Source organism: Purpureocillium takamizusanense, chromosome 8 (genome assembly GCF_022605165.1).
Source record: "Purpureocillium takamizusanense chromosome 8, complete sequence".
NCBI lineage: Eukaryota > Fungi > Ascomycota > Sordariomycetes > Hypocreales > Ophiocordycipitaceae > Purpureocillium > Purpureocillium takamizusanense.
In genome coordinates, this window is record NC_063075.1 from 1,506,612 (window position 1) to 1,526,634 (window position 20,023).

At 58.9% G+C, this 20,023-nt stretch overlaps 6 protein-coding genes across 7 annotated transcripts; 3 read left to right on the forward strand and 3 right to left on the reverse strand.

The window, feature by feature from the left end:
• Window positions 1-1,718: 1,718 nt before the first annotated feature.
• JDV02_008503 (uncharacterized protein) lies at window positions 1,719-6,345 on the forward strand. 2 transcript variants are annotated; one of them, XM_047990110.1, is made up of 6 exons: window positions 1,719-1,899; window positions 1,982-3,075; window positions 3,153-3,248; window positions 3,509-4,717; window positions 4,772-5,718; window positions 5,782-6,345. In XM_047990110.1, the coding sequence occupies exons 2-6, from the start codon at window positions 2,939-2,941 to the stop codon at window positions 6,177-6,179; spliced, it is 2,787 nt and encodes a 928-aa protein (XP_047846116.1). In that variant the 5' UTR covers window positions 1,719-1,899; window positions 1,982-2,938; the 3' UTR covers window positions 6,180-6,345. The 2 variants fall into 2 exon arrangements, with proteins under 2 accessions (XP_047846116.1, XP_047846115.1); XM_047990109.1 differs by lacking the exons at window positions 1,719-1,899; window positions 1,982-3,075; window positions 3,153-3,248 and having other exon boundaries at window positions 3,350-4,717; window positions 4,772-6,345.
• A 639-nt stretch (window positions 6,346-6,984) lies between these two features.
• JDV02_008504 (uncharacterized protein) lies at window positions 6,985-8,689 on the forward strand. Its single transcript, XM_047990111.1, has 3 exons — window positions 6,985-7,395; window positions 7,551-8,362; window positions 8,484-8,689. The coding sequence occupies exons 1-3, from the start codon at window positions 7,353-7,355 to the stop codon at window positions 8,619-8,621; spliced, it is 993 nt and encodes a 330-aa protein (XP_047846117.1). The 5' UTR covers window positions 6,985-7,352; the 3' UTR covers window positions 8,622-8,689.
• JDV02_008505 (uncharacterized protein) lies at window positions 8,646-11,061 on the reverse strand. The gene is made up of 2 exons (XM_047990112.1): window positions 9,658-11,061; window positions 8,646-9,564 (listed from the first exon to the last, which is right to left on the reverse strand). The coding sequence occupies exons 1-2, from the start codon at window positions 10,806-10,808 to the stop codon at window positions 8,826-8,828; spliced, it is 1,890 nt and encodes a 629-aa protein (XP_047846118.1). The 5' UTR covers window positions 10,809-11,061; the 3' UTR covers window positions 8,646-8,825.
• Window positions 11,062-11,329: 268 nt separating this feature from the next.
• JDV02_008506 (uncharacterized protein) lies at window positions 11,330-16,502 on the reverse strand. Its single transcript, XM_047990113.1, has 2 exons — window positions 16,033-16,502; window positions 11,330-15,971 (listed from the first exon to the last, which is right to left on the reverse strand). The coding sequence occupies exons 1-2, from the start codon at window positions 16,069-16,071 to the stop codon at window positions 11,490-11,492; spliced, it is 4,521 nt and encodes a 1,506-aa protein (XP_047846119.1). The 5' UTR covers window positions 16,072-16,502; the 3' UTR covers window positions 11,330-11,489.
• Window positions 16,503-16,694: 192 nt separating this feature from the next.
• On the forward strand, window positions 16,695-19,485 carry ENP2 (Small ribosomal subunit biogenesis). Its single transcript, XM_047990114.1, has one exon. It carries the CDS (start codon window positions 16,812-16,814, stop codon window positions 18,738-18,740), a length of 1,929 nt encoding a protein of 642 aa, XP_047846120.1. The 5' UTR covers window positions 16,695-16,811; the 3' UTR covers window positions 18,741-19,485.
• JDV02_008508 (uncharacterized protein) lies at window positions 18,678-19,424 on the reverse strand. Its single transcript, XM_047990115.1, has 2 exons — window positions 19,182-19,424; window positions 18,678-19,125 (listed from the first exon to the last, which is right to left on the reverse strand). The coding sequence occupies exons 1-2, from the start codon at window positions 19,372-19,374 to the stop codon at window positions 18,863-18,865; spliced, it is 456 nt and encodes a 151-aa protein (XP_047846121.1). The 5' UTR covers window positions 19,375-19,424; the 3' UTR covers window positions 18,678-18,862.
• Window positions 19,486-20,023: the final 538 nt, after the last annotated feature.

Consider the following 20,023-nt stretch of genomic DNA (forward strand, 5'->3'; position numbering starts at 1 on the left):
AACTGCGATTCGCCGCTCACAAGAAGTCGTCGCCCTCAAGCTGTGTGCCTCGGGAGCATGCGGACGCTGGCGGGCCGCCGCCCCGACTTGCTCGTCTGTTCACCACCCAAGACGGATCGCCCGGCCCCTTGGCATCGAGCCAGGTCGGACGGAGGAGAGGGCTGGCACAATGTGCGGGGGAGCCAGGTATCATCACCCGAGTCGCCTTTGTTGCCAGACGCCGCCGCCGCCGCCGCCGCCGCCGCCAAGGTCCGCCACGCGCAGTTTCCCTTGTCGGCCGTGCTGACCTGGTCATGCATCGTCGCATTATATGCGCTGGCCGGCCATGGTCGCCTTGCCCGCCTTGCCCGCCATGCTCTTGGGTAGCGTTGTGCGCTTGGGTGTCGGCAGCGTAGCGTCGCGCACACTTCCAAATCGTTTCGTTTCTTGGACCGGCGCGAGGGAGGATGGGTTGCAGCGACTAAGTTAGTTAGTAGCTTCATCTAATTATATCTCTTGCAGCCAGGCCGGCCCAATTTGGCAATCCAACGTGCCTGGTGAGCGCGCGTGCGCGATGATGGAGCACGGAGGATCAGAGGGGGGGAAACAAAATCCGCCCGGCGCGCGCAGAGACGACACGGGCGTCGTTGCGCAGTCGTAGTAGTACGTAGCACCAAGCAAGCTTCACCGCAGGTTCGCAGTCGATGAGGTGCAGCGGGCTGAATGCAGGTGAGAGTAAGCTCGAGCTCGCTCCAGCGGCTTGGTGAGCTGTGGCGCCCCGCCGAGCTTCTCCTCACCCTGCCCAGACGCCGGGGGAGGGGGGGAGAGAGGGAGAGAGAGACAGGGGCCGCCCCGGCAGGCTGCGAGGAACAACTGGAATCTATGTACATACAGTGTACGTAAGGTACCTCATGTATCTCGTACCTGTATACTGTATCTTGTTCGTGACGGGTCCGACCAGAAACCTCCGCGGTCTGCCCGTCTCTGCCAGCCCTGCCCGTCTCTGCAATGACAACCCACCTCTAGATGACATGGAAACCAGCGACAACCCAGGCAGCAGAGCCTGCAGAACACAGTGGGGATGGAGCGCACGCGTGCGTGCTGCCGAAGCGGAAAGAGCGAGGGAGGCTAGGATCGGGGCGGCCAAGGGCAAGGGCAAGGACTAGGGCAAGGACAAGGGCAAGAGCATCCACGGCCAACCTACTAATAATCCAACCAACCTAGAACCTTGAAAGGCAGCCGCGGGCCGCCTGCGAGCGAGCAAACCCAACAAACAGCCTGAGGCAGACGCCTGTTGCCCCTTGATTCTCCAACCTGCTTGTGCATCTATCTGCTCCGTACCAGTTATGTAGGTAGTTTGTGGTGATTGCTACCTTGGTATCTACCTCACCTCAGGTCGCCGTCCCCGCCATTAGTGTATTCGTACCTTGGTAGCACGGACCTTCCCTCTGCGACCCGGCACGGCCCCAACCCTCAACGTCATCACGGCCCTAACGCAGCGTCGTCGTGTCGTACGCTGGCCTGCCGAGCGTCAACGCCACCCGGGCTTCCGGCCTCCCCCGTACAAAGTATGTCGTCGTCAACAACTGGGACCCAAGGACTGGCTGGCCGGCTGGCTGGCTGGCTGGCCGCACGAAACTCGGGGGAAACATGGCAGCGGCGGGCCCCGGCACGGCCAAGCGCCCAGGGCCAAGCGACGTCCCCTTTCGAAAGGAACAATGGCGGCGCCAAGTCGGTCAGGCCAGGCCAGGCCAGGCAATTAGCAGCAGGGCGGCGGCGGCGGCCAACCCACCACGCCTTCTCCAATGCGGAGTCAAGCCTAACCCCAGGTTTTAACCCCATGGGGGGGTTATCCGCTGCATCCCCCCACACTGACACTGGACGCACGACCTCTTTTGATTTGGAGAGGCGCGGCGCGAGGTAATTCTGCCTGTCCTCTCTCTCCACTCCACCCACTCACTCATACACTCGCTCGCTCACTCATGTTCGAGTGATGAGGTAGGGAGGCACTCGCACGCCAGTGTCCGGTTTCAAGCAGCCAAACAGAAGCCGCCTTGTCCTCCTTACGCCTTTCCGTTTCGCGACTGATTACTCCGTCTGTTGCGCCTCTCGTCCGCTACATCCCATCCGCCCTCTTCGTCTCTTGTCGGCGAGGCTGTCCTGCGACCGGGCTGCGGCTTGCCCACTCATCTTCCAGGTACCTCCATGCTGGTGCCTGCTTAAGTGGCCTCTCTGCGGAGTTCCTGTCTCAGGACCGCCGGCTCTGCCCCGTTGATCCTATCCTCGGCCGCTCATCCCTCCTCCCCGCCGCCGCTCTCCTCCGCTCTCGGCCGTGGCCCAAAGTCTTGGCTCCGACTGGACAGTACAACCCAACCCAACCCAAGAGCCGCGGCAGGCAGGCCTCCTCCTTGGAGACGCCCTCCTCACGGCTTGTCTCGTGCAAGACCACGTATCTATTGACACTCCAACAGACTCACAGCTTCCTTGTCCGTTCTGAATCCTACCTCATCCGTCGTGATTGAGAAGGTTCCTGCTGTGGGAGCCCGCCTCGCTGCGCGCGCAGAATCGCTTCTGCCTCCGCCCTCACCCAGCCATTGGCCTCTGTTCGGAACTGGCATTGCCCTCCGCAACACCCCTGGCCACCCCCTTCCGACTGTGCAGTCGATGGGCCTCGTCTCTTTCGTTGGCTAGCGAGAGCTGCTTCTTGCTCGTTTCGGTCTGCGCCTATACCAGGAGCAGGCTGCGCCGCCATCAGAAGTGCGCGTAAAAAAGGGCCTACCGGTGTCAGCCAGCCGGTTTTCCAGCCCCATTCAGTATCCATCTTCACGCCGCTGGACGTCCCCGCATAACTGTTCCTTCTCCTCCAGCAAACCTTTGCACGGCCGACTCAGTCCCCCACCTCACTGAAAGGTGCGTTTGAGGCGGGCTGGTTTCCCCATGGTACGTTTTGGTGCTCGTAATGCTCCCGATCCACCACTCTCTGGAGGGCTCGCCCCCTCATGCCACCGCCGCGACTCTTCTTGTTGGCGAGCCTGGCCAGAGCCGTGATCAGAAACCAAAGACATTGCCCTGCAAGTACTGCAACAAGCGCTTCCGGTCAGTGACAATTTCCTCTCCCATCCCCTGCTACTGTCTACGTCCTGACTGACTTGGGCACCATTACGGGTCGATAGACGTGTCGAGCACGTTCAACGACATGAAAGAACCCACACAAAAGAAAAGCCGTTCGCCTGCGGTTGGGATCGATGTGGCAAGACCTTTGGACGTCGGTGAGTTGCATTGTATTTGTCTGCCCGGCCCGCACATGATACCCTGCGGCACTTCTCCTTCCCGCCACACACTGCCGGTCCCCATTCCCTCCACCATATAGCCACGCTCCTCCTCCTTCATGTTCCGCCACCCAGTCTCGTTTAGCTAAAGCCTATAACCTCACTCATCCATACTCGCAACGTCTGAGTCCACCCACCACCCTCCTTGGTCGTTTTTGCTCTGGGCTGCTGTGGAGATAGCTTACTTATATGGACATCAGAGATCTTCTTGTCAGGCACGAAAAGCTCGTCCACCTCAACGATGGCACCAAGGAGAATAATAATCGCCCAAGGAAGCTATCTTCAGGGGCGTCCAACCACAAACCGTCTTTATCGGATGGCAATGTTGATACGGAAAGTGGCGGCTTGCATCAAGCGTCGTCTGCACGACCGTTGCCCCCGCCACCGCAGCATCAAACATCGACAGTCCAACAACAGCATTATCATCACGGGCCGCCTAGCCAAAATGGGGCGCCGGGACCGAACCCAAACGACCCCCGTGGTACGCCCCGGTCGGCTGCCTGTAATCTCGACGTGTTGTCAGATGCAGCACTGGCCACAGAGGTCTCGATGCCTGCCATGATGGGTGAGATGGGTCAGCATCACACTGGACATGTTCCGATGAAAGGCTTCGGGGAAACTATTGGAAGCTTCGTGGAGAGGCCGCGAGATGACCAACAACAACACGTGCTGCCGACTGGTTTCACCCCACAGACGCAGCCGCCTCAGCCGTCGTATGACGACTATAACCTGTTCCTGGATGACTTTTCTTCTGCACCGCACCTCTTACCCCCTCATTTCGAGCCGGACCATCAAATGGCCATGTGGTCTCGCGCACCGACGCAGATGCACCAGAGAGGAAATTCCAGGCCTCCGTCTCAGTTTCCCTCTCGGTTTGGCTCACTCGCTCCAGATCTACGAGATGTTGGGGAGTCTGGTACCAGAACGCACGACGACCCGGCAAGGGCACCTTCTTTCCGCATCTCTGCTGTTGACCATAACGTCATCAAGAACCGAATCGACGAGTATTCTAGCGTGTTACCGAGCGACTTCGTTTTCCCATCCCGGCATACCCTAACCCGATTCCTCGAAGGCTACATTAGCGGATTCCACGAGCACCTTCCTTTTCTTCACTTACCATCATTGACGCCGCCGGAGCTGGCACCAGAGCTGTTGCTCGCGATTTTGGCTGTCGGCGCCCAGTACCGGTTCGAGTTCAACCGCGGATACGCCCTGTGGTACGCCGCCAAAGCCGTAGCCACGGAGCAGATCCGACGGCGACACAGCTCCGAGGTGCATGCTCTGCTGCCAACTGCATCGTCATACAGTCCACACTCGACACGACCGTCACCAAGCATCAGTTACCGCCACTCGTTTGCCTCTGCACAGTCCGAAAGACCAACAACCCAGGATACACATCGCGAGCCATAGTACGTTCTCTTCTCGGTCGTTTCCAAGTAATAGTCGTTGACAGGTAGCAAAAGCTCCCCAAATACGCCACAGGCTCGACTCGAGACTATCCAAGCAGTTCTCCTCCTCTTCGCCGTGGGCCTTTGGGGCGCCAAGACCATTCTCCAAGATGCCCTGTCCCTCCAGAGCACGCTGGCATTCTTGATCCGCGAGGAGGGCCTGAGCGTGGAGACCAGCCAGGCTGTGCTTAGTGACTGGGACGCGTGGATACGGCTCGAGGGTGCCAACCGGACCAAACTCATCGCTTATTGCTTCTTCAACCTCTGCAGCACCGCGTACGACATGCCGCCGCAACTTCTCACGTCCGAACTGAACCTCTATCTGCCTCTGCGCTCGCAGCTATGGCGTGCCGAGTCGCCCTGGCAGTGGCAAGAAATGCGGCAGACAATGCCCATGGCCGAGATCACCGTTCACGATGCGTTTTCGCGTTTGTTTGGCCGGGCAAGCCAGGGTCTGCCACCGAACCTCTCGGCACTGGGCCATTACGTTTTGATCCACGCTCTGATCCAGCATGTTTATCTTCTGAAACAGACATGTCTGTCGGCCGGCTCGCCTTACGATGCACAACGAACAATAAAATCAGAAGACGTTGACGAGGTGACGCAGGCTTTGAGGGTATGGCAGACGAGCTTTGAGCATCGGCATCAGTTGAAGGCGGCCGAGTCGGGCCACTACATGAGCGCAGACTCACTGACGGGCGGCTCACTAACATTCAATGCTACGGCACTGCTGCGGCTGGCGTATATCAGATTAAACACTGACATCCCGCCAAGCCGATCGCTGGAGACGAGGGACTCGATGCTCATTTCGTCTGCCCTGAGCACAACACCGATGCTGTTGCGCAGTGTGCGGCTACATCGGGCTGTATTTCAGGCTGTGCATGCCTTGTCAATGCTTGTCAAGGCGGGGGTGAACTACGTGGCGAGGGCAAAGTCGACCGAGTGGAGCATACAGCATTCGCGTGCGTCGCCCCCCAACCACTATTGTGATATTTGGCTCGAAGTGCTTGCTTACGTGGGATTAGTTTGCAACTTTGAGTGCGCTTTACTGCTCGCGAAGTGGCTGCTCACACTCGCCGCCATAACGCCCTCGGACCCAGCAGTATCGCCAGAGGAGAGGAGCCTCCTGGAGACGGTCAGACGAATGCTGGATGAAACCGAGTTCGCGGTGCCGATAGATCCATCGTTGTCGGGGCCGGGCGCGAGTGGGGGCCAAGTCGACATGGCAAGCAACGACAGCGCCAAGCTGCGACAGTTGGCGAGTGCCGTAGTGCGGCTCTGGGCGGAGACGTTCAAGGGAACACACGTTTTCGATCTGGTCAAGGTCATGGGCGCGAGCCTGGATGGATACGCGGACTTGGTTGACAAGCCGCCGGGGAGAAGTTCCATGGGCAGGATTGCGTCAGACGGGGGGGTGGCCTGACTGGTTTGACAGACTCGGGCGGTGCTCTGTCGTACCGCGGATGAGGGAACACGGGCGACGGCATTCGCATATATGTATATAGAGAAGGGCAGGCAAGAGGCCCGGCCGATGTCGTTGGGACCCAAGGTACTGAATGATGCATGATGAGCCAGGCTTGCGACTACGACGACGACGGCATATCTGTCGCTGCCCGTATACTGTACAGTATTCGTACATACTTCGTACGTGCTCGGCAAAAGCTGCAAGTCGGATTGGCAAGTTGCTGCGGCCCGCCGTCGGGATTGAGATGGAACAAAAGCGGGATTGTTTGGGTACTAAAACATCAACGAGCCGCAGACGGTCGTGCCGATGCACGAGTCAAGGGAAGCACTGTCTGGGGGTTGCTGAAAGCGCTGTCGGCATTGACGTCCTGATTCGGCGGGTCCGGACTTTGGCGAAATCCCGGTGATGTGCACAGAGTTGCTCCCGTGGCTGGGCAAGGAAGGTACCGACGCCAGCAGCTGCGGCGGGCGTCGGTACTTTGCGTGCCGATCCCGTCGTCCGTCCCATGTGAGAGAGCAAGCAGCCCTGGGGAGGGGCGGTGCGGGGAGTGGCCCCCCCGCCTGGCAGTCACTGGAGCCCTGGACGCCTCCAGCTGTGGTTCCTCTGCGCCCAGCGCCCCCAGGCCCAGCCCAGCAGGGGACGGTTGGCTGGACGTGACCTCGGGCAGTCTTGCGGGGCAGCCCAGGGCGGCGGGGGGTGTTCCGCTACCGGTACTGTGTGCATGGAGTCCTGGACCTCGGCTTCCCCCAAGTCTGCCGGGTCCCGTCCTGTCAAGCCGTATCGTGGGGTGTGTGGGTGGTTCGCGAAAGCGTGACCCCCGTGTCTCCTTTTCAATCTCAAAGAAAGAAAGAAAGCTCAAAAGCATCATTTTCATTACTGCTAATCTACTTTCGCAAGAGGGGAAGAGCCATCCTCGCACACGCACTTTGCATATATACGATTTAGACGTTGCCTCTGCTACGCACGCGTCGGCTCTGCTAGTACTCCTACCGGCATATCGCACGAGGCGCTATTGTCACAAGCCAAAACGACCCGCCGTCGTTCGCATCATCCATCACCGCCTCGCGACAGCGCAACGCGCACCACGTCGACAGTTCACGCTGTAACACACAGCAGACACCGCCCGTAATCATGACGATTGCGACTGAACTGACCCGGCGGCTGGGCATCCGAGGTGCGTGGGTGTGTGTGTGATGGCTTGAACAATCCTCCCCTTTCTTCTTGTCCCGGGCCCGTCGTCCTCGTCCTCGTCGTCCTCGTCTTTGTGAATCTCGTTCCTTTGCTCAGTCTTTCTCTGGTTCCTCTTCTGACTCACCACACCGGCTGCAGTGCCCGTCGTCCAGGGCGGCATGATGCACGTCGGCACCGCGGACCTCGCGTCGGCCGTGTCCAACGCCGGCGGGCTGGGCATCATCACGGCGCTCATCTTCCCCACGCCGGCGGCGCTGCGCGACGAGATCCGACGGTGCCGGACCCTGACGCCCAACCCCTTCGCCGTCAACATCACGCTGCTGCCGGCCATGGTGCCGCCCGACTACGGCGCCTACGCGCAGGCCGTCATCGACGAGGGCGTGCGCGTCGTGGAGACGGCCGGCAACTCGCCCGGCCCCGTCATCGCCCAGCTCAAGAAGGCGGGCATCACCGTCCTGCACAAGTGCACCACCATCCGCCACGCCGAGAGCGCCGTCAAGCTCGGCGTCGACTTCCTCAGCATCGACGGCTTCGAGTGCGCGGGCCACGTCGGCGAGAGCGACATCACAAACTTCATCCTCCTCAGCCGCGCCCGCCAGCAGCTCAAGGTGCCCTTCATCGCCTCGGGCGGCTTCGCCGACGGCTGGGGGCTCGCCGCCGCCCTCGTCCTCGGCGCCTGCGGCATCAACATGGGCACCCGCTTCATGTGCACCGTCGAGGCCCCCGTCCACCAGCGCATCAAGGAGGAGATTGTCCGCGCCCAGGAGACGGACACGACCCTCCTGCTGCGCCGCTGGCGCAACACCAGCCGCCTCTACAAGAACAAGGTCGCCCTCGAGGCCCTCAGGATTGAGCGCGAGAGCACCACGGGCGAGTTCAACGAGGTCGCGCCCCTCGTCAGCGGCAAGCGAGGCAAGGAGGTCTTTGTCAACGGCGACCCCGAGCATGGTGTACGTTGGACCACCCCCTCCCCTCCACCCTCTCTCTTTCTCAGCAAGCAAGCAAGCAAGCAAGCAAGCACCACAGATGGTCTTCTCCCCTTCCTCGCGCTGACAGGTTCCGTGCTTCTAGGTGTGGACCACGGGCCAGGTCATCGGCCTCATCCACGACATCCCGACGTGCGACGTCCTGGTTAACCGCATTGAGCGCGAGGCCGAGAGCGCGATCAAGGAGCGCCTTTCACTTATCAAGCCTGACTCCAAGCTTTAGACTACTCCCATTTTACAGAGCCATGTATGCGTGTATAAATTCTACAATAAAGTCTATAGATTGACGGTGTTCTCTTTTCATCTAAACCGTTTGCCACCATCGGGAGCAAACTCATAACCCAGCCCTCCCTAATATCGAGCATCTAGTGTAGTCTAGGCCAGTCGTTCCCATCGTCGTCGTGTTACATTCATGCCCCGTCATCAACTACACCAATTCGACTTCTCGAGGTTCCGACTTTGACAGCCACCGCCCGTCTAGCCGACTCCCGGCCTGGGGCCCTTCTGGCTGGTTTGCGTGCCGTCTCAAGCGCACCGTCGGCATCGGCCGGGCTGTCTGCCAGCCCTCGCCTTCGCAGAGGCTTATGCACGTCTCCCCGATGACGAGCGACTCCCCCTTCGAGAGCTCCGCCGTCCAGCCCTTGGGCGCCGCGTGCGTGTCTGCTTCCTCGCCGCGTGCGTCCTCGGCGAGCGAGAGCTGTGCCTCGATGAAGGCCCCGCGGGTGCCAATGTAGAAGCTGTCCGCAAGATCCGACGTTTTGGCCAGCGAACAGGCCTCCTCGCGCTTATTCTTGGTGTAGTAGAGCGTCGCGTCCGGCCGCCAGTAGGGGTTCCTAGACGTTTCATGCCATATGCAGCGAGTCCCCGCATCGTCGTCACAACGACGAGATGACGTTGGCTCCGAGCCGTCGACCGCGGGCTCCTGATAGCCATGGGCTCCTCTCCACGGCCGAGGATAAGGACGCTGGCCGAAACAGGGCAGCGCGTCCGAGTGATAGTAAGGCTTCGGGAACCGAAAGTCGAATATGCGCACAACGGGCTCCATGGCCGCCGCGGCAACGAAGCGCTGCATGCCGTAGGCGAGCAGCGCGCTACTCGGGTTGTAGGGCTGAAAGGTGTCACGGTATGCGGCGTCATGGTCCGAAGGCGTGCGCATATCCAGAAGCCTAAGCCCAATTATATATCAGCTCTATGTATGTTGTCTGATTGTCTCGAATTCTGTCATCAGGGCGGGAAGGGAAAGGGGGGGGCACACCCACCTATAGCTTCCGTCACGCCAGGCACTCAGCAGCAGGTTCCCCGTGGTCCCGACGGGTTCGATGGCCCACACGGTATGTTTCGTCGCCCGCGAGGGGACGGCCGACTTGCACCCGTCGAAACGGGCACGCTTCGGCGGCGGGGAGAGCTCGATGCCGGTCGGCCGGATCTTACCCCATTGTAGCGGCTCGCTGCTCCAGCTGACGCCGCACGCGACGGTGTCGCTGCTCAGGAACTTGACGCAGTGCACCATGGAGGCATAGCCTCGGCTGTCGGCGGCGGCATCCTGCGACACGTCGTAGTACAGCATTGGCTTCAGCTCCTTCTCCGAGACGTCGGTGGAAGATAGGTTGTATAGAGTCAGGAGGGTGCTCCGGCAACTCGCCAGGATCTTCGACTCGGGCTGCCATTCGGTCCACATGACGGCGCGCTGGCCCATCGAGCGTCCCAGGTTGAGCTCCTTGTCGTCCACGGGGAGCAGCATCCTCGTCGGCTGGCCAAAGGAGTCGTCAAAGGCAGCGGAGAGCAGTTGAACGTCGCCGTTTGCCCTGCCCACGGCGAGCTCTGCCTTTGCGCCCCTCTCGATGGTGGACACTGCCGTGACGTCGCCCGTCCCCTCAGAGTATCCCGCGTCCTTGCCCGCGAGCGACCTCCAGGTGTCTCGCGACTTGTCGCCCAGCGTCCGCCATCGAACCTGCAGGTCTTCTCCGGTCCCGCACGCCAGCAGCTCGTCCTGCTGCCGCGAGCCCGACGACGACGACGTCAGACAGACATCCAGTACGGATGCAAACGGCACCGACTGTCCACCTCCGTACCGCCTCCTCAGGTTCTGCTGGCCACCTCTGCCCTGCTGATCCCCCCGGTTCTCGCGGAAGTAGCAGAAGCTCAGGCCGCGCCGTTCCCAGCATCGGTCCAGGTACGTCAACCGGTCGACGACGGCCCGCCAGTCCGCCGCCGCCTCCGCAGGCAGTCGATATGAGGGAAACCGCGTCAGCGCCCAGGATCTCCAGCCTTCCCGGCGCATGGCGGCTTGGGTGGCGCGGCACGACGCGGCGAGGTGGGACACATCGCGGGCCGTGTCGAGCTGCTCGACGACGCCGAGCAAGACGTGATCCGGGAGGCTCCCCAGATTCGTCGATGGTGTTGTGTTCATAGTTTTGGAGTCAATAATTGGATACTCCTTCCCCTCGTCAGCCCAAGGGCCATCGGTGCCCTGGTTTTCTTCTTATTAATAAGTCCGGTCGGAGGCGTCTCTAGACACGGGGGCGCGCCTGTCTCCGCGGTCCCTACGATTGACTCATTTGGATGGATGGCTTGGGGTCGAATGTACGGCTGCACCCGGTCCCGAACCTTGTCTGGCGTGAATCGAGGCGATTTTCAGACCGCAGTTTCTGGACGGCATGTGGGTGAAGGTGACATGAAGTGGAAGAAGCTGGTGGTTACCTATAGGCTATACCTAGAGATGCGTCATAATTAGCGGGCCACTAATGTACAAGACCGCCACCCACTACCCAAGGTACAGGTAGTAAGTTGGTGCCTCAAGTTTATTCGCAAACCGCCCTGCCCAGAATAGCTTCACAAAGTTGCAACACCCAATGCAGCCCGCACGCACCGTCATTGACGACGACAGTAACTCAAGGCTGTCACTCAAGGCACTGAGTCACACGAGGGCTCAAGTCATCTAATATACTGTATGGATTGCTGTCCAACAATGCTCTCCAACTCAAAGCCATGCCCCACCAAAAAACAAAAACCTATGCCAACGCCTTGCCTTTCCATCAACCACCGCCCGAGGTATCGTCATGACTCTTTCGACAACGCTCCCATCTTTGTTTCACATGAGTAAATACATGGCTCGCACACCCTTCTCAGCGGCAGCAATGTGCCAGGGGCGCACATCCGCCTCTCTTTGCACCACTCCTCTCGCCCTTGCCAGGGTACCTAGTCCTCTAAAGTGGCTGAGCATTTCGCGAAGGAGCGGCTCGTATGCCCGAGGACTGGCGTCTGTATGCACCAGGTTGACTTCCATCAACACCGGGGCGTCCTCTATCCTCGTCCCTGTGCGCTTGATCAGGTAGCCGCTGATAAGTGCAGGATGAATGTCCAAAACGCTCGAGGAATTGTTAAGCCGATGCCCAACTAGCGCACCCCAGGTCTGGTCCGTGACATCCACCAGAACGGCGTCGGAATCTGAGTCGCCTGCACCGTCTGTTCCAGGCGTAGCAGCAGTGGCATTGCCATCCCGTGCCGGTGTCGCAGGGGTGCCGCTCTGCTCAGGGGACACAATGTTCGCTTGTGGCGTCGACACCGGTGTCGTATGAAACGGCACTGAAGGCGGCTGCAACTTGACTTCTGGCGGCACAAGCTGCAGCGAGGGGCTCGTGTCCACGGCCATGAGAATGACCGCCACTGAGGCATTGTTCTCGGTTCGAGACAGGTCGATCCAACAGTCAATCTCCTGCTGGTCCATCGGCCCACACTTGGTAATGTTTATGCGCCAATGGACCTTCCACGCCGAGATGAGATCCAACGTCGACTCCCATATCTCGCGCGCGACCTCGTTCATGGAGCGAGATTGTGGTCGTCCCTTTCGCCCTAGACAATATGAGGCCGTCTCTTGTTGATTTCCACGGTCGTCCGTCCACGCAGCTGTCACCCATCTCTCGTCTACGCTTTGCGCGTACGCCACGTGAATGGCTGAGTTTTCTCGCATGAGCGATGCTGACGGCGACACTGTCAACTTAAAGTCAATGATGCGCGGTAGCTGCTGCTCCAATCTGATCGCGGGCGCAGGCATGGGGCCACTGAACAGCGTGCAACGGTCGTACGTCTCCATGCACAGCTTGATAAGCTCCTGGCCCGGCGTCACCACCAGTGAGCTTGGCGCAGACAACAAGTCTACCGAGACAAGTTGCAGGACCAGCTCATTCGGCGCCACCAGCTTCTGAGAGGCCAGGCTTTTCCAGTACGACTCGAAGTAGCGCTGAAACGCGGAACATGCCTCCACGATCGTTCCAGGGTTGCTCGGAGAGTACACGTAGTACACCACAATGTTCGTCTCAGTGACGGTCAGGCTGTTCATGGCCCCTCGCAGCGTTTCCATGCTCTCGACCAAGCTAGACCCGTGTCCAGTCATCGTGGCATCCGGCGACGTCGATATCCTGTCTACCTCGTAGGGTAACACTCCGTCATCCAGGTCTGCAGTGAGCGGCATGCTGTCCAGTGAGCCGAGCTTCAAGACTTCGTACACACTTTTTAGGCGGCCCAGGAATGTTTTGACGTTGTCATTCATGCCGGGCCAGCCCGGAAACAAACAGACGGCGTTCAAGTTCTTACGACCCGATGATGGCGCTAGGCCCAGACTTTCCCAGAAAGTAACAGCACTAGGCAAGACTGACAGTTTGACATCTGATCTGCGAACCTCGAGATGTGGGCCAGGAATCTGGTAAAGATTGCTCGGCCGCACCTGCTCCGAGTTTGGATCCCTGCCAGGCACAGGACGTGGCTGAACACGGCTAGACTGGCCAACAAAAGGCACATCCAGAACGTCGAGGAGCGCTTTCAGGCTCACCGGCCTTGCATCCTTTAACAGCGCCGGGACTGAATCCCGCAGCCGTTGCAGGGCATTTCGCGCGTCGCAAGGCCGCATCTGAGAACTGAGGCTCCCAGAGCCCCCCAGCGAGTCCGCGTCGTCTGTGGAGCAGATATCAAGTTTCCCGATTGCCGCTTGATCGGTCAATATTTGGGCAACTTGAATAAAGTCTTCGTCGCCAAGAGAAAGGTCGAGCGGTATCGGCTCTGGGTCCGAAAACAATTGGCAAAGCGGGAGCTCAACAGCGTCCGGCTTGGAAAGTCTAGGCAGCTCCGCTGCGAGTTGATGGTCTGGTTCCTCGAAAGTTTCCAAGTCTCGTGCCGACGTCACTTGCGACGCGACGTCGTCGTCGGCAGCAACAACTTTGACGCTAGACTTGACCGGCGAGGTCGGTTCTTCTGTCGTATAGCTTGAACCATCTTCATCAGATCCAGCGCTGCTGTCGTCATCCTCAGATGGAGAGTTCTCCATCCTCGTCGGACTCAGGCGACTCGTATGAGACTCGAGTGCTGTTGAGGTCTTGGCCACCAAGCCGGTCTGCAGGTCGCGATCTCTCAATCTCTTTAGGTGCCTTCCGTGGCGTTTGAGGTAGTCGGTCTCCGGCAGCAACCCTGGCTCCAATCGTGGCTTTTCAGTGCTGGCAATCTTTTTGTAGTCGAACTGCCCCCCCTGCTCGTACTTTTTGTTAATCATCGGAAGCGTCGGGTCGAAGCTCATACTTTCAAACGTTCTTGTCGTCCGATTCACGTCAGCAAGCGAGGGCGTGTGTATGTGCCGTCCAGCGTCCGTCAAAGAGGCTCGGACACGCTTGAAAACTGTGTGCGGATCGAACGGACTCGGCTCTCGCTTGACCGAGCCTGAGCGTATGTCTATGCCCCGTTGCGGTGCGTTCTCGTTTCGAGAGCTCCTAGCATGCTTCAGCTCTGGTTTTGCAAAGACTGCATCGTCCCGACCTGGGACAGGCTCAGCCTTCACGTCTATTGTGTTCAGTGTTGCTTCGTCTGTCTTCTGAATATCACCATCGTCGACGGCGTTGTCATCGGCATCATCCATAGCAATCTCGAGGTCCTCTTCCTCGGGAGCCTCGTCGAAAAAGTTGAAGTCGGCGTCCGTGATATCATTGTCACCGAACATGTCACCTCCCAGATCGCCAAACATGTGATCGGCATCGCTGAGGAGGTTCACGTCATTCCTTTGTCGTTTTGAGTCGTGAAAATCGTCAGAATTATCGAAGGCCTCGCTCGTGTTGTTTGTACTTGACGAGACTGGGTCCACGTCAGGCAACGGAACGGCAGACATGGGGTTGCCGGGGCTTGACAAGGTACCGTCAAATGACGGCGTTATGCCATTCAGATGTTGCACGCCATCAGGCGGGGTCGGATAGATTGCACCGGCTGCCGTCGCACTCGGTCGTCGGATGGTCGCAGGTGATGGCACGCTAGGTCGTGGAGCGCGAGCATCGCCCAAGGCCGCGTCCTTCGCTGTCGCCGCTCGCTCGAGTTTGCGCTTTGACAGTTTCTCCTCTCTCTCAGGCGCAGAATTGAACCAGCCCCTGGCATCGCCCAACGGATCGTGGCTTTCCTCGTGACCACTAAGAAGATTGTCGCCAACTCGGCTTGTGGCCGATACTTCGACCACTCGTTTGCGAAAGCAAAGGGGGCCCGGCCAAGGTAACGTGACGGTGCAGCCGAGCGATTGCTGCCGCCGCTGGTCAAGCTTGACGTCGACGAGCCTTGGTTTGGGCACGAGAAGATGCACCCAGGTACAATCTGAGAGGCTGGCTGGATCAACACCGCGTAATTTCAGGATTTTCAAGCAAGCTTGCTTCCACATGGAGTCGTGTGCATCATACCCGCCGCGGAGGCTCAATGCTTGGGTATTCGGCGTTTGAGCCAAGCTTGCGGACCCCGCATCCGCGCCCGGAGAGGACTGGTTCTTTATCATAGCCCCGAATGGGGCTGCAAGGATCGGTGTGCCCGGCAGGGAGAGATTGGCGGTGACCGCGTCGGAGAGCGACATAAGCCCTCGACATCGCGAAAAGACGAAACTAGTTACCAAAGCGCCCGTAGTGGTGATATATGCTCGCAAAGTGGCCAATACTGGATAGATCCGAGGCCCAGGCTCAGCGGGGTCTTCGGGGCCCGGACCTGTGGCGGGAAGAAGAATGGTGCGATAGTTCAAGGGTATAGCACCAGAATGGCTACAAAATGTGGATGATATCGACAGAAGGAGAGCCGTGATGAAGCTCTCGTAGACAATTTTGGTGGAGATCGCTTTCGAGTCGCCCCCGGTGACTTCGTTGGACTGCGATTCGTGGTCTTGCGAACTGGTACCACCAAGCTGAGAGGCACTCCCCGGGATCGCACTTCGCTGAGACTGGTCGAAAGCGGATGCGCCTGCGGTGGCAGTCGTCGGAGTCTGGGTCAGTTGCGGGTGGGGACGAGGCTTTTGCAGGCTCGCCGGCTCTAAAGTCCCCTCCGCGCCAAGTAGCAGTCGGTGCCCGCATGTGTCCAACGTTCTGTCGAGGTTTTCGCTCGTGACATTGTCATGTCCTTCCTTTCCGATGAGGCGAAAGTGCCAGATGCCGCACCTGGAGGCTTCGTAGAATACTACATGGCCGTCCTTTCTCAGCTGGCTCTCGACATCGAGAGCCGACGAGGCGAAGCGCTGGGATGATTCGGTTGGGGGTTCGTAAATGCGATAGCAGATGGATGCAATATTGGACTATACAACGAATTAGCCTTTTGTCTGCCGGGTCCAGCACCTTGGGAGGGGAAATACGAACGATAAGCAGAGTGTTGGTATCGTATTCGGCAGTATCCATATCGACAACTTCGATTGTGGTTCGCTCGAGGCAGGCTGCTCGACGGCACCGTGAGATGCGATGCGGCCGCTCGCGCGGGAGCAGCGAGTTTCCCAGTCCCTCGGCTTGCACTTCCGCAAGAGATGCTTAGCCGGCGCGCCGGTCTTTAGGAGAAATCGAGTGCCTCGGCGGTTCCTTCCGTTGAGCGCAATGGTCCCCCGGGCTCCATCTCAGCGAGTCGTGGTTGGCGGCCGTCGCTCTCGTGAGGCTCGCCACGACGTGCACGGCCTGAGATGGTCTTCGCAGTCGAATGGGGAATCAAGACCGTCGCAAGGTGATGGATTGCCACTTCCTAGCGGACGTCATCGACAAGGAGCGTATATGCGTGGGCTGCACTCCAGGATGGGCCGCGCGCCGATGGAGACGGAGTGCTGTGGGATGTCGTCGTCAGGGAGGTGGAGGGCGCCAGTAGAAAGCTTCAGCACCAGACTGGCGCCAGCGCCGCGTCCATGTCCGCTTTGGCTGACTCGGTCAGACCCGACACGCTAACCGGGCGCATTGTGGGGGTCGGCCAGTTTGCATGCTCACCGAGGCGCACCGGACCAGGTGGGGACGGGCTTTTTCTTCACCGTCCGTCACCTTGATTTTTTTTCGTCGGGCGGTCGACACGCTGCGACTCGCAGCCCTCCCACCTTCTTGTTCGACAAAATCCATGCCCGAGCCCGCGTCGTGATTTCTGAGCCTCATCAGCGTCGCCGACCATGAAGCTCTCAAATCCCGGGACCGTTCCGGTCTATACCATCTCAGGCGCATCAACCGCCAGACCATTGCCGGACTGGCTGGCCCGCCGCCGGAAGCGCAGCCTCAAGAACGATCCCGAGTATCAGAACCGCGTCGAGCTGCTACAAGATTTCGAGTTTGAGGAGGCCAGCAACTGCATTCGCATCAGCGAAGATGGCGAATGGGTCATGTCCACGGGCACATACAAGCCCCAAATCCACGTCCACAACCTCCCCCAGCTGTCCTTATCCTTTACTCGCCATACCACCTCGTTGAATCACTCTTTCGTTCTCCTTTCGCAAGACTACTCCAAATCTCTGCACCTACAAACGGATCGCAAGCTAGAGTTCCACACGCCGATGGGGTGCCATTACGAAGTCCGGATACCCAGATATGGCCGCGACCTGCTGTACGATCGACATGCCGCCGAGGCCCTTGTGCCTGCCGTTGGGCTGGACGCCGACGGAAAGGGCGAGGTCTTCCGCATGAACCTCGAGCTCGGGCGTTATATGAAGTCATACCAGATTGAGGTCGGCGGTGACGACGAGACGGGCGGCGGCTTGCAAGGCGGCATTGGCGTCGGCAGCGTCAATGTCGGCGCCATTGCCGAGAAGACGCACAACCTCCTCGCCTTTGGCACTTCGATAGGGACAGTGGAGTTCTGGGACCCTCGCTCAAAGTCAAGGGCAGCACTGCTCAGTGGTCACGATGGCGAGGTGACAGCTCTCGACTTCTCCCCGTCAGGCCTCTCATTAGCTACGGGCTCATCCACCGGCATGATCCAGCTATTTGACCTCCGACGTCCAGTGCCCCTCCTGAAGAAAGACCACGGCTATGGCTTTGCGGTTCAGAAGCTCATCCACATGACGAACTCGTCTCAAGAGAAGAAGATAATGTCTGCGGATAAACGCATCATCAAAATATGGGACGAGCAATCCGGAGACCCATGGACTTCGGTCGAGCCGGTCGTCGACATCAACGACGTAGCATGGTGCAAAAACACAGGAATGCTGCTCACCGCGAACGAGGGAAAGCAGCAGCATGCGTTCTTCGTACCACAGCTAGGACCTGCTCCGAAGTGGTGCTCCTTCCTGGACAACATGGTTGAGGAGATGGCCGAGGAGGTGCACACGGAAACCTACGACAACTACAAGTTCTTGACGTTGCCAGAGTTGAAGCAGCTCAGCCTGGCGCATCTCGTGGGGAAGACAAACCTTCTGCGCCCGTATATGCATGGTTACTTTGTCGCATCCAAGCTCTATGAACAGGCTAAGCTCATCGCCAACCCATATGCCTGGGAAGAAGAGAGAATGAAGCGTGTGAAGGATAAGGTTGAGAAGGAGCGCGCCAGCAGAATTAGGGGCAGCAAGAAGGTCAAGGTCAATCAGAAACTGGTTGACAAGCTGCTCAAGAAGCAAGAGAACAGAGGCGAGGTCGACACCAATGCCGGCCTTCTCGGAGACGAGCGTTTTGCTCAGATGTTTGAGGACGAAGAGTTCATGGTCGATGAGAACAGCCGCGAGTTCCAGTTACTCAATCCGAGCACTGTCGTGGAACAAGCCGCGGACCCCGCCGCTCCCTCTCGATATCAAGCCAAGGATTCTGAGGATGAGTCCAGCGACGACGACGACGAGCCCGCACCGGTGCGCAAGCCCAAGGACGACGTGGTCATGCGAGTTTCATCGTCACACAACGATGGCGCACAGATGCGCGATACCGCACTAGGATCGAGACAACAGAAATTTGGTCGTGGCGATAGAGCAAGAAGAGGAAATGTGGTCGGCGAGCGACAAGTTTCTTTCGTCCCAGAATCACAGAAGAAGAGAAGAGAGGAGGAAACGCCAGCGCCACAGAAGAAATCTTTTGGGAACCGGCGGAGTGCCAGCTCCAACACGTTCAGAAAGATGTAATACTAAGGATCCTAAGCCAACTAACTATTCATCATACACCAAGAAGACCTATGAGCACCTATCTACCCACCCAGCAACCCTTGCAGCTGCTCCTGAGAAAGCCAACAGTCTCGCCACGCAAATCATCGTCGAGATTTCTTCGTGGTCACCGATTGAGCTGGACCTTTCTCGAGGTCTTCTGGTCGCAGGCGAGGCGTGGGCGGTACACTGTCGGTTCGCTTTGAACGCCCACGTCGGGTTGATCCCATCGACTCCTTCACAGAGTCCGGGAACTCCGTTCGCCGCGGCGTGATCGCTGCAACGACCTTCTTGGCCGATCTCCGGAGCGTCTCTCTCATCGTCCACTCACGTTTTTTGGCGATGAAGAAGAGGGCTGCAGTCGTTACTGTCGAGGGTCAGCACTCAAGGCATATAATGCTGTAGGGCTGCAGGAATACCTACCACCAACGATGGTGACGACGACCACAACGACGACTATGGCCACCAGACCACCCGTTGAGAGTGACATGGCGGAGCTGTGGCCAGAAGCCCCAGCGTCCACACCTGAGTCCGGACTTGGAGCTGGACCACCTCCAGCGTCCCCTTGGGACGCTCCATGGTCATCTCGCTTCAATAAAATGTATCGTGGATTCATGTTAGCTGAGGATCCTTAGCACAGTGGGGATCCCAGAGACGTGCTTCAATAGTAGTAGTAGTTGAACAAGACAGAAACGAGAGTCGACGTCTGCCGGTATTTACATGCTGTGCAACCCCCCTCTCCTCCTCAGGCAGTAGTACCGTGAGTGAGCACACATGCGACGCCGGCAATGCTTGATGCATCGCCTGCCGCCCTTGGCCAACCCTCTCGTACCTTGCAGGGGTTTCTTGTGGTGTGCAACGAGACCCATCACCTGGAACAGAAGTGTCTCAAGCCGTGATGAGATGGTGATTGGTGAGGTGCACTCTCGAAGCGCCGAGCACCCTGCACCTGCACGCCCAGCCAGCCAATGAGGTGTAGTAGGCCTGGCGCCGGGCAACAACTTCCTGGCCAGCCATGGCGGACGACGGGTCTCTCGCACGTTGCGGCCTTGTGCTTGGGTCGCCATGAAGAATTCGTATGCAGGGGTCGGTTTTAGTGGCGTCTAATTAGAATGGACGATGCTCTGCCGTGACGTCGGACCCTCTACTTGATGCCGACGCTCGTCATCGCATCAATCAATATCCCAACTCACGGAGAATGATGATACTGTCGACAGACTGCCCGCTTTCACTACTATCAGAGGCACCACCCCTCACCTGGAAGT

Excerpts from the sequence above, each read along its gene's own strand:
- JDV02_008503 (XM_047990110.1), top strand. The coding sequence starts at position 2,939 with ATGCTCCCGATCCACCACTCTCTGGAGGGCTCGCCCCCTCATGCCACC. Across the intron at positions 4,718-4,771 it reads GATACACATCGCGAGCCATA|CTCCCCAAATACGCCACAGG; the intron begins GTACGTTCTCTT and ends AGGTAGCAAAAG. Across the intron at positions 5,719-5,781 it reads GTGGAGCATACAGCATTCGC|TTTGCAACTTTGAGTGCGCT; the intron begins GTGCGTCGCCCC and ends ACGTGGGATTAG.
- JDV02_008504 (XM_047990111.1), top strand. The coding sequence starts at position 7,353 with ATGACGATTGCGACTGAACTGACCCGGCGGCTGGGCATCCGAG. Across the intron at positions 7,396-7,550 it reads CCGGCGGCTGGGCATCCGAG|TGCCCGTCGTCCAGGGCGGC; the intron begins GTGCGTGGGTGT and ends CACCGGCTGCAG. Across the intron at positions 8,363-8,483 it reads ACGGCGACCCCGAGCATGGT|GTGTGGACCACGGGCCAGGT; the intron begins GTACGTTGGACC and ends CCGTGCTTCTAG.
- JDV02_008508 (XM_047990115.1), bottom strand. The coding sequence starts at position 19,374 with ATGAATCCACGATACATTTTATTGAAGCGAGATGACCATGGAGCGTCC. Across the intron at positions 19,126-19,181 it reads CGTCGTCACCATCGTTGGTG|TAACGACTGCAGCCCTCTTC; the intron begins GTAGGTATTCCT and ends GACCCTCGACAG.
- JDV02_008505 (XM_047990112.1), bottom strand. The coding sequence starts at position 10,808 with ATGAACACAACACCATCGACGAATCTGGGGAGCCTCCCGGATCACGTC. Across the intron at positions 9,565-9,657 it reads TGGCGTGACGGAAGCTATAG|GCTTCTGGATATGCGCACGC; the intron begins GTGGGTGTGCCC and ends AATTGGGCTTAG.
- ENP2 (XM_047990114.1), top strand. The coding sequence starts at position 16,812 with ATGAAGCTCTCAAATCCCGGGACCGTTCCGGTCTATACCATCTCAGGC.
- JDV02_008506 (XM_047990113.1), bottom strand. The coding sequence starts at position 16,071 with ATGGATACTGCCGAATACGATACCAACACTCTGCTTATC. Across the intron at positions 15,972-16,032 it reads ATACCAACACTCTGCTTATC|TCCAATATTGCATCCATCTG; the intron begins GTTCGTATTTCC and ends TTCGTTGTATAG.